Source organism: Crocuta crocuta, unplaced genomic scaffold, assembly GCF_008692635.1.
Source record: "Crocuta crocuta isolate KB4526 unplaced genomic scaffold, BGI_CrCroc_1.0 scaffold71, whole genome shotgun sequence".
NCBI classification, from domain to species: domain Eukaryota; kingdom Metazoa; phylum Chordata; class Mammalia; order Carnivora; family Hyaenidae; genus Crocuta; species Crocuta crocuta.
Window position 1 is genome coordinate 2,094,211 of NW_027527548.1, and position 10,494 is coordinate 2,104,704.

General features: G+C 54.9%; 2 protein-coding genes across 2 annotated transcripts in view; one reads left to right on the top strand and one right to left on the bottom strand.

The window, feature by feature from the left end:
• The window catches only part of SNX21 (sorting nexin family member 21), a 4,960-nt gene extending 2,940 nt beyond the window's left edge, over positions 1-2,020 (bottom strand). Inside the window, exons 1-2 of the mRNA XM_077766379.1 lie at positions 1,696-2,020; positions 1,116-1,273 (exon numbers count right to left, since the gene is read on the bottom strand). Of these exons, the coding sequence (XP_077622505.1) occupies positions 1,116-1,273; positions 1,696-1,957 (420 nt within the window). The 5' untranslated portion in view covers positions 1,958-2,020. The remainder of the gene's footprint in view (positions 1-1,115; positions 1,274-1,695) is intronic.
• A 4,187-nt stretch (positions 2,021-6,207) lies between these two features.
• Positions 6,208-8,982, top strand: TNNC2 (troponin C2, fast skeletal type). Its single transcript, XM_077766525.1, has 6 exons — positions 6,208-6,397; positions 7,819-7,870; positions 8,004-8,147; positions 8,240-8,354; positions 8,517-8,653; positions 8,805-8,982. The coding sequence occupies exons 1-6, from the start codon at positions 6,395-6,397 to the stop codon at positions 8,834-8,836; spliced, it is 483 nt and encodes a 160-aa protein (XP_077622651.1). The 5' UTR covers positions 6,208-6,394; the 3' UTR covers positions 8,837-8,982.
• The last annotated feature ends 1,512 nt before the right edge of the window (positions 8,983-10,494 follow it).

Consider the following 10,494-nt stretch of genomic DNA (forward strand, 5'->3'; position numbering starts at 1 on the left):
CAACATACTCTCCTGCTGCCCAGATGCGACTCAGTGGTCCCCTTCCTGTGTGTGACGCCTGGCTGGGACTTTTGCCATTTAAGACTAATCATGAGAGTCATCCCTGCCCAAACTGGAGCAGGCACCCCATGGGTGTGGCCCCTGTTTACTAACAGCAGCGAGAGGAATGGAGAGGCCCAGATGTGGGCCAGTGCTCCAGGCCCCATTCCTGCTGAGTCAGAAATGGAGGAGGGAGGCGAAGATGAGGGAAGTCGGAGGCAGGGAGCTGCCACTGCCCGGACTGGCCAGGTTGAGCTGGGGCTCAGGACCCGGCAGACCTCATTCTCCGGGCAGTTTCTCCTTTTCCTGGCAAGGAAAACAGACTCCAAGGCCTTCCCTATATTGCTCTTCATCCCAACCACACCCACCCCCTAAATCTAGCCCTCAGAACAGGATCGTTATGTACAGTGTGGGTGCCTGAGAACGGGGTTGTAAGGATGCCGCAACAGGCCCTACCTAGATGCCAGGCATTTTCAACCCAAGGTTAAGTCATAATAATAGAGCTGCCACTTTATCCAGCACTTCATAATGCCAGGCTCGCTAAGGGCTTTCTGTGCACTGTCTCATTTAATTTCTGCAACAGTCCTCTGCATTATTCCCACCGCTCAGATGAGAAAATAGGCTCATCAAGGTCAAACAGCTGATAAGAAGTGGGATTTGAATCAAGAGCTGGATCCAAAAACCCATTTTTTTAACCACTAACCAATGCAACTTGGGTTTCAGGTCTGACCCAGATAATATTCTTCCTTGTATATCTTGTATTTTGCTACAGTTTGCAAAACTGAGGGCTGGGGGTGGGGGCGGGGAGCACACACACACACTAGTTCTCTTAGTCTTAAAACCAGGATGAGGGGCAGGTCCATAATCCCTCAGAGAAGCTAAATCATTTATTTGCCTGAGGACTTGATCAAGTTATAGCTCCTTTCTGGCCTCAGTTTTCCCATCCCTAAAATGGAGTGATCTTTTGGAACTACACAGCCAGACTGCCCCCTCAGGAAGCTGGAGTCTTCCCTACTTTCTCTTAGCCAGAGTTCTAGACTCACAGCCCCTGCAGGGGTTCCTGGACCCTCACTCACCACGTACTTGGAGGGCGGGTCCTTGACCACGTTGGCGCTGGTCACCTCGAAGAGCAAACGCTGGGGAACCAGGGTATTCCGGGACTTCTTCCAGAAATCCTGCAACTGCCTTGTGAGGGGCTGGCTGCCTCGCTGCCCATCAGGTGGGGGGCTTCGTTCTGCATGAGCACACGACCAGTTACATCAGTGGGCCTGGGGCTAAGGCTGCCAGAAAGGGCATGCGGTGACCTCACTCACCCTCCCACCAGGTAAGGCAGGCTTTATTTCCATTTGACGTGAATGTAAACCCAAAGCCAGAGAGGGGTCTGGGGCCACACACCGTGCCTAGCAGAGCAGACAGCGGCCTCTACATAGTTCCACCCCCCAAACATCGTGAGCACATTGTTCCGATTTGTATCCCGGACCCTGTACATCGAATGCCCGCAGCAACCCCGAGATGGGAATGAATTCCCCCACTTGGCACGAGGGAAAACTTGGCTCAGAGAGGTGTTGTGCCTCTCTCAAGGTCACACAGCCAAGAGGTGGCTGGGGTGGAGGCCTAGCGGAGCCCCAGGTCCCGCCTCTGTCCTCGGGAACTCGCCTGCATCCTCTCCCGACGCCCCGTCCCCGGCGGGCAGCGGGTCGGGGCCAGCCTCTCCGTCGTCCTCGTCGTCGTCGTCCTCTTCGTCCTCGGCGCTCGTGAAGCTGAGGGTGCCGCTGAGGCGGGAGGACAGGCCCTCGGCGTCGTCGTCCTCCAGCTCCGAGCTCTCCGGGAACTGCTCGGCCTCCGGGCCGCCCGCCGCCTCCCCCGGGCTGTCGCCGGCCAGGGCGTGCCGCAGCCGGTGCAGGAGCCGCGAGGCCATGGCACCCTGGGGGGAGCGCGCGGCGCCGGGGCCGGGGCCGGGGTGGGAGGGAGGCGGCCCCCGCCTCCCNCCCCGCCCCCGGCCCCGCCCGCTCCCCGGAGCCTCCCGGGAATCCCGGGCCTTTCGCTCCGGGAGGGACTTGGGAATCCTGGGTAGGCCTGGGCGGACCCGAGCCGGCCGCGGGATCCTGCCCCCTCTGCGGGGGCTCCCTCCCTCAGTGAAACCCCCCGCTCGTCCCGAAGATCCACTCGGTCCCGGGTGGCCCCGATCTATCCCTGTCTCCACCCAGCACTCTAACTTTCCAAAGTCATTATGCCACCGTTGGAAGCCCATCTCTCCCGTGAAAACATTGAGGCCGAGAGAAGACACGCGATCTGAGTTGGAATCTGGCCTCGACGAGCCTAGGTTTCTCCTATGTAAAACAAGAACAACTAAAACTAGTACTGATTTTTCAGTCCTTGTAGGGAGACTGGTTCAGTGACTGGCCCAGAGCGGAGGCTGACAGATTGATCAGTTACATAGTGATTATTGTTTCTACACTGTTCACAGGTTCTTAACAATTTCGTGTGAGCCTCCCACATAGGAAGTAACAAACGGGGAAGTGAGATCCAGAAAGGCAGAGTTACTTGCCCAGGGCCACACAGCTTGCCAGAGGTTTCTGAGTGTGAGGCCAGGCGGCCTAGGTTTCCTGAGTTCCTCCTTTCTGTCCCCCCCGCCCCCCCCGCATGGTAATCTCAGCAGCTCCTCTAAAGGGCTGCTGTGTTTCATCTTTTACCAGGAGGTCAGCAGTAGATCAGGAAGACTCTACTGTCACTTCCTGTCAAGTGGCCAAGCTATCAATCCCTAGCAGGGCAGATATTGTTGTTATACAATCAAACAAATAAAATCTCTCTGACAGTCGTTCCTACCTATGCTTTTTGAATGGCACAGGCGAGAGGTGGAGGGAAATAGCTTTGAATGGAAAACATACTCCCTGCCCTGCTATGTGCAGAAAAGGCAGAGCTTTCATTTGAGGCTCCACTGGGGTCACATCCCACACTCCACCTCTTGGGGGAGGGGCTGTTATTGGACAGTAACGGTCCATTTTCAGGATGAAGAGGCAAACTGACTTTCCCAAAATCCAGAGCTAGGAAATTGGGGAGCTGGGATTTATGGCCAAGTCTGTGTAATTTCAAGGCTGTAACTACTCTTCATTCAGCTTAGAAGTAGGGTGTTGGGGCAAAAAAGACACCCTTCGTGCATTAATTCATTCACCAAACACCAAACAAGAATATTAGCTTGTATCTCAGCATGTTTCACAAGTCTGGTGTTCAAAAAACCGTGGGTTGTCAGAAACCTGGTTTGGCACTTCTATTTTACAGATGGGAAGTCTGAAGCTCAGTGAGGGGAGGGGACCTGCCTTGGGCCATACAAACAGGACCAGCACTAGATCTCCTGATGTCTCGTATTCCCCACTATCCTTGGATGCTGTATAATATCTCCCTACAGCCTCCCTGAGAGATGGTCACTGATTCCTGGTTGCATACACTCAGTAACAGGAAGCTCATTATCTCCTGAGGCTTCCCGTTCCCGTTATTATTCAACCACGACAGTTGGGCAGTTCCTCCTCATAACCAGATGTCACCCAGTTCAGTTAGTCTTATAATGAACACGATATGTATTTATTTATTTATTTAAATGTTTTGTTTATTTTTGAGAGAGAGAGAGAGAGAGAGAGGGAGACACAGAATCTGAAGCAGGCTCCAGGCTCTGAGCTATCAGCACAGAGCCCAACATGGGGCTTGAACCCACGAACTGTGAGATCATGACCTGAGTTGAAGTCAGATGCTTAACTGACTGAGCCACCCTGGCGCCCCATGAACGCGATATTTATTGAGCACTAGCTAAGTGCCACGTGCTGATGTGCGGGGGGAATGCAGTGATGAACAGGTAAGTGCCTCTGGTCCATCGCACTCAGAACAGGTCATGTCATGTGGGATGCTCAGGGCTCTGATTGAAGAAACTACCAGAAAACCGCCGTGGACTGCCTTGGCCTGGGAAGAGGAAGAGGGATCCCCAAGGAAGTGATGTTATTTTTTTTTTTCAACTAATCTCTACACCAAACATGCGGCTCGAACTCATGATCCCAAGATCAAGAGTCACATGCTCCACCGACTGAGCCAGCCAAGCGCCACAAGGAATGGATATTAAAGCTGAGAAAGATGGGGTGCCTGGGTGGCCCAGTTAAGTGTCTGACTTAGGCTTAGGTCATGGTCTCACGGTTTGTGAGTTCAAGCCCTACATCAGGCTCTGTCAGCACGGATCCTCTATCCCCCACCTCCCTCTCTGCCCCTCCTCCGCTCATTCTCTCTCTCTCTCTCTTTCAAAATAAATAAATAAACCTAAAAAAAAAAAGCTGAGAAAGATGACAAGGAAGTAGGCAGGTGTAAAGAGAGAAGATGAAATTCCTGGCAGGAAAAAAAAAATAACATGCATAAAGACCTGAAGGCTACAAGAGGTGGTGTTTGCATCCTCTGGTTTCTCTTCAGATCCTGTAAATCTTTCACCTTTTACAAAAGGTGGTGCTTGGAGCCACATTTTAGTCTGATCAGAGCAGCATGCAAGATGCAGAGGAAAGGGGATTGAGACTGGAAGGGTCAACGGGAATAGATACATTCGGACCTTGTGTATTTCCCTGAACAGATGAAAGCACAAATCAGGGAACAAATGATTGCTGAGGGTTCCACACTCTGTTCCAAGGAACCATGCAGTTCCAGGGCTCACGTCCAAATTGGAATCCCCTGCTGTCGCTGCCCCTTGGCCCTCTGCCTGGACAGGGGAGGCCTCATGTAGCCTGGCCTAACTCCACTGAGCTTTTCTTGGGAATGTCTATAAATAGAGGAAGATGGCGGCCCAGCTGCCACTGTCTGTCTGCCTTCCTTACAATCCAGCCTCCTTTCACTGGCCCCAGGCTCTGTGCTCAGTTGTCTTAGTGCTCTTTCTGTTGACTTAGCCACTGTCCACAGCATCGCCTACCCCTCTAACACCCACCCTAGACTCTGGATTCTCGGGGTGGGCTCCCTTGGGACGGGACTCTGTCTCTGCCCATCCCTTCACTCTCCAAAAGGCCAGCTGAGCCGCTCCAGACTTCCTCACCTAGAGAACCTGCCTCTAGTTCTCTAGTCCCCTCTCCCTCAGAAAAGTAAATCCCAAACACCTTTTCCCTGGAGAAGGTATACTTGAGAGAAGGTTCTGCTTTTTCTTTCTTTTTGAAAAATTTTATATGTATTTATTTATGTATTTTGAGAGCAAGAAAGAGAGCACATGAGAGAGGGAAAGGCAGAGAGAGAGAGGGAGAGAGAGAGAGAATCTCAAGCAGGCTCTACGCTGTCGGCATAGAGCCCGATGTGGGTTCCAACTCACAGACTCTGAGATCATGACCTGAGCCACCGTCAAGAGCCTGACACCTAACCAACTGAGCCACCCAGGGGCCCCTTGGGATCTGCTTTCAACGTTTATTTCTCCTCCAACTGCATACCCATCTCCTGGACCCCTCCATAAATTTCTTATTTGGATAGGACTTCCCTTGAGGATTAAGAAGAATCACCAACAAGACTGTAGACCTTTATGATTTACAAAGTTCCCCCGGGGAAAAGGGAGTAATAATAGCTGCTACCTCATAAGATGAGCACCAGACGAGATCATGTGGTTAAAATGCTTAGCACAGAGTGTGGCACATTGTAGAGGATCACTAACCATGGCTGTCACTTTCTCCTCGTCCCCTCCCCTGTCTTCCACCATGGTTCAAAGACAGGACAGCCCACTTGCCAACCATCAACCCTATGGAGCTGGCACAAGCAAAGTGACTTATACCCAGGCCCCCGTTTCCCATGGCCTCTCTGTGGGAGAGGTTATGACCGTCCCCATCTCCAACTCGCAGAGAAGGAAACAGAAGCTCAGAGTGGCATCGCCACCTGCCTCAGAGTGCACAGCTTGCAGAGACAGGACTTGGATCTTGGGTTCAAGACTTCAAGTTTTGTTCTCTTCCCAGCCTGCTGTGCTGCCTCACTTGTCTCTTCTGATTCTCCTTGTCCACCTTGAAGCAAACGTGCGTCTTGAGCAGGGGCTTGCTACGGCGATGGAGCGGGGCTGATTCTCCTCTCAAGAATCTAGGACATCAAGGCCTACCACCTGCTCAGAGGCTTAAATTTCTCTGCAAGGGCCCTTGGCTAAATTAGGTAATAGGCTAGGACTCTGGGATGGGGGCGGGGGGCGGGGGAAGGCACTTGCTGACCCCAAGATCTGATTGGCCAGGGCAGCCAGTCCTGGGGAGCTGGGAGGTGGGAGGAGAGGGAGCCCCTACAAATCCTAGGGGCTGGAGCTGGCCGGGGCATCTCTGGGTGGTGGAGCGCGCTGAGGAGGTGACCTGCAGCAGAGGAGGCCCTGTGACGAGCAACCATGGTAAGGACAAGAAGGGACTTCATCCCTTTGTTTGCGGGAGCACTTCTGGAACTTTTCCAGGCCGGATCTGGGTTGTCTGTAGTTCAGTAATTGGATGTTTGAAGATGGACCATGAAGGTTTCTGGAGTCTGGGTGTCTAGAAGGATGCCTGGGAAGAAGCCCTTGGATTTCTCTAGAAAGGGGAGGGCTGGGGTGTTCCGGGTATTGCCAACTCCCTGCAGACCTGAGACTTTGGCAGTGTTGGTCATGGAAGTGAGAGGGGGTCCCAGCTTGTCTCCCTCATGGTAGAGGTGGGGACCCCGAGGGCCAGAGTGAGTCACCCAGTAAGCCAGTGGCAGAGGCGGCTAGAAGCCTTGCCAAACCTTCCTACCGCCAGTGAGAGAAAACTCTTCTGGAAGAGGGAAGGTCTGCAGGGCCTCAAGCCAGCTCAGGGGCAGGATCCCAAGAGTGAGGAGAAGGGGCAGAAGATGACAGACCCCAGGCTCTCGGAGAGGAGTTCTAATCTGGGGCTGTCATTTCCCCTGGGGTCCCCCTCCCCACTTCACTTCAAGGGGTAACTAGACCCTGGAGGACAGCTGTTATTGCCCACACCAGACTAAAAATAGCCGACCCTCCTGCATGGGCAAGGAGGAGGGAGGAGGGAGGAGGGAGGAGGGGGCAAGGAGGAGGGCATCAGCCAACTCATGAAGAATGCCTTGGCCACCTCAGCCCTTCCTCACTGGCCCCAGTCCAAAGCCCCGTATAGCCAGGTGGCTTGGCTCAGATGTGGGCCAGACCCCCTCCCCCGAAATCTTATTTTCACTTCTACAAGGCCCCCATCGTGCATGACTGGTATTTACTCCAGTGACTGAATGATAAGGAGGGAACTTAAAATCTCCATCTCCGAAAGTTCTTGGAGGGGAGGGACGCTGTGTCTGAATCTTCCTGGTTTCGGTGCCTAGTCTTTGGCCTGACGGACACTTAGTAGGCGCTCCGTGACTTTGCGTTGCATTATTATTTATCTGAGAACAAACATTCATGGAGCACTACTATGGTGCCAGACTCTGCTAGGAGCTAGGGACAAGTGGGAAATCATGCTGGAATAGTGCTGGCACTTCACAAACCCCTTTCACATTCCCAATGTTATCTCATCTCCGAAAAGCTGCTGAGAAGAGATAAAGTTACAATAAGTGACTTGCCCAAGGTTAGTGGGGAATTCCTGACTGGCAAGTTTGAAGACCTTGGGCATAATCTGTTTCCTCCCTCGTTCTTCATAACTGGGGCCGGGTGCTATGGAAGCGTGCAGAAGGTGTTGCTAGTTTGGGATTGTTCTTCTGGAAGACCAAAGGGCACTGACAGAAGGAGGGTGAAGAGAATGGGGTTAAGGCAAGAATGAGCTCTGGGGCTGCCCCTTCTGCTCTCTGACTCTGAGTTTTCTGCAGACTGACCAGCAGGCGGAGGCGCGGTCCTACCTCAGCGAGGAGATGATCGCTGGTGAGTGCAGGTGGGCGGGCTGGCTGTTGGGTGAGTGTGCTGCGCCCCGGTGTTTGGACCGGGGGTGAGAGAAGGTGTGGGGCTGACAGTCCAGCCAGGCCCACGTCAGACCTCTGCCTCCTTCCCCCCGCAGAGTTCAAGGCTGCCTTCGACATGTTTGACGCTGATGGTGGCGGGGACATCAGCGTCAAGGAGTTGGGCACGGTGATGAGGATGCTGGGCCAGACACCCACCAAAGAGGAGTTGGATGCCATCATCGAGGAGGTGGACGAAGACGGTGAGCTGGTGGCCCTCCGAGGCGGGGCTGGGTGGCGGGAGAGGAGGGCATCCGGGGCTCGGGCTCACTCACTCACCACCTGCTCCCCACAGGCAGCGGCACCATCGACTTCGAGGAGTTCTTGGTCATGATGGTGCGCCAGATGAAAGAGGATGCGAAGGGGAAGAGCGAGGAGGAGCTGGCCGAGTGTTTCCGCATCTTCGACAGGTGCACTGGGGGCCTGGGAGCCGAGAAGGCACTGGGCTGGGCGAGTCTGGCCGGCAGGGCACTTAGGTTCTCGGGGTGGCGGTGCGGGAGCGGGCGTCGACGTGGCCAGGGGCACCTCGCCCCTGCCTGCCCTGAGCCCTCGCCTGTCCCTTCGCCCCAAAGGAACGCAGACGGCTACATCGATGCAGAGGAGCTGGCTGAGATTTTCAGGGCCTCTGGGGAGCACGTGACGGACGAGGAGATCGAATCCCTGATGAAAGACGGTGACAAGAACAACGACGGCCGCATTGACTTCGACGGTGAGGGCAGCGGGAGCTTGGTGGTGGCAGGGGAAGGGGCTGTGGGGGACGCGCGCGCGGGAACGTCCACGCCAGGGTCCTTGGCTTTGTGGGCAAGGGTGCGGAGCTCTCGGCGGTTTTGTGCAATATCTCCTCCCCCTCCCCTCCGCAGAGTTCCTGAAGATGATGGAAGGCGTGCAGTAAGAAGTCGGCTTCTCCTCCGCCCCGACCGCGCGTCCCTTGGGCCAGGACGGTGCCACCCCCGCCTCGTCCCATTCTCCGCCCCGGGAGGGAGGCGCGGCCCCCTGCTGGCTCTGTGTCCGGAAGGAATAAAAGCAGACGCTGCGAAACGCGTAGACTGAGTGAGGGGAGGGAGCAGGGGAGTGGGTGTCAGGGCCCGCCGGGCTGGGCCACCGTCCAGGGCGCCACCCGAGCGCACTTGGGGTCCGAGGAGGGGCGACCCCAGCTGCCTGACGCGCAGACGCGCAGGCCAGGTTCCCCGCGGGCTCCCGGTATCTGGCGCTGGGCGTGGGCAGCTCGGTCGACCGGCTGCGGTGGCGCCTGGCGCCGGAGCAGGGAGGCCGGGGACTTGGAGCCGTCGGGGTGAGGGTGCCGGGGAGGGGGGTAGGGTGAAGGCGCGGCAGGCGGTTGAGGCCCCCTTTCCTTCCCTACGGTCCCTCCTTTCTGGAGCCTTTGGGTCTTCGGTGCAGGCTACCCGGGCTGGGGATGGGAAAGGGAGTATCCATCCGTTCCAGGCAGCATTCGTTCCTGCTTGACTTTTTCTACTTCTCTGTCCTGACGTCATCGTCTCCACCCTGGATCCCTGCCTCCAGCCCCCGCCAGTGCGCTCAACACAGGGCCGTCAGCAGGATCCGGCCGAAAGAAATCTGACCTTGCTCCTCCCTAGTTGAAAGACCTTCAAGGCTCCCCATTGCTTCTAGAATCAAATCCAAATTCCTTTCCCCGCCTTCCCTCCCCTCTCTGGCTCCAGTCACCCTGGGAGACTTGTCACTCCTGCTCTGGACAGTGGGGGTGCACTTTCAAGCCTTCTGGCTTTTGCTCCTCGCACTCTCCCTCCTTGGAATGCCCTTCCTGCTCTAATAAGCCTGGCAAAATTTTCAGCCGAGCTCAGATACCACCTCAAAGATACCAAGACCCAGCTCAGATAACCATCTTCTCCCTTGATCTCTGCTCCCACTGGCTGTGTTCTGGCTTCTGTAACTCTGGGCACACCTCAGTCACAGCAGGCAGCAGGTCAAAGCTAACGCCGGGCAGTGGTGCCTTAGCTTTAGAGGCAGGGCGCTTCTAAATGAGTTTGAACCCTCATTGCCATGACAACACACTCTGTAAAATGGGGATCATGAAGGTTATCACAACCTTGCAGGGTTGTGAGAACAAGTTAGTTTGTGCAGAGTGCTTAGAACGGAGTGTGACGCATATTAATGCTATTATTATTATTTTTTATACATTTTTTTTTTTTAACAAATACATCTGAGAGCCCGATGTGGGGCTCGAACTCACGGTGAGATCATGACCTGAGCCGAAGTCAGACGCTTAATCCGACTCAGCCACCCAGGAGCCCTACTAATGCTATTATTAATGTCACTACTGTCACCTGGAACACTGACTTGTGCTGTTGTTCATTGCCACAGTCCTCCCTTTCCAACTCCTCCGTGGTCTTGGCTCCCCTTTCCTAGGCATTCACGTTTCCGTTTCTGTTTCCAGCCAGGGTCAGTACTCAGCGCTGGGACTGCTTCCCATGTGCTGTGCCCTGTGCTTTGCAGGCACATCTCATTCATGCACACAACCCTGGAGGGAGGCGGATGCCTTTTTCTCAACCAGGCTGAGTGAGGCGGTGAGCC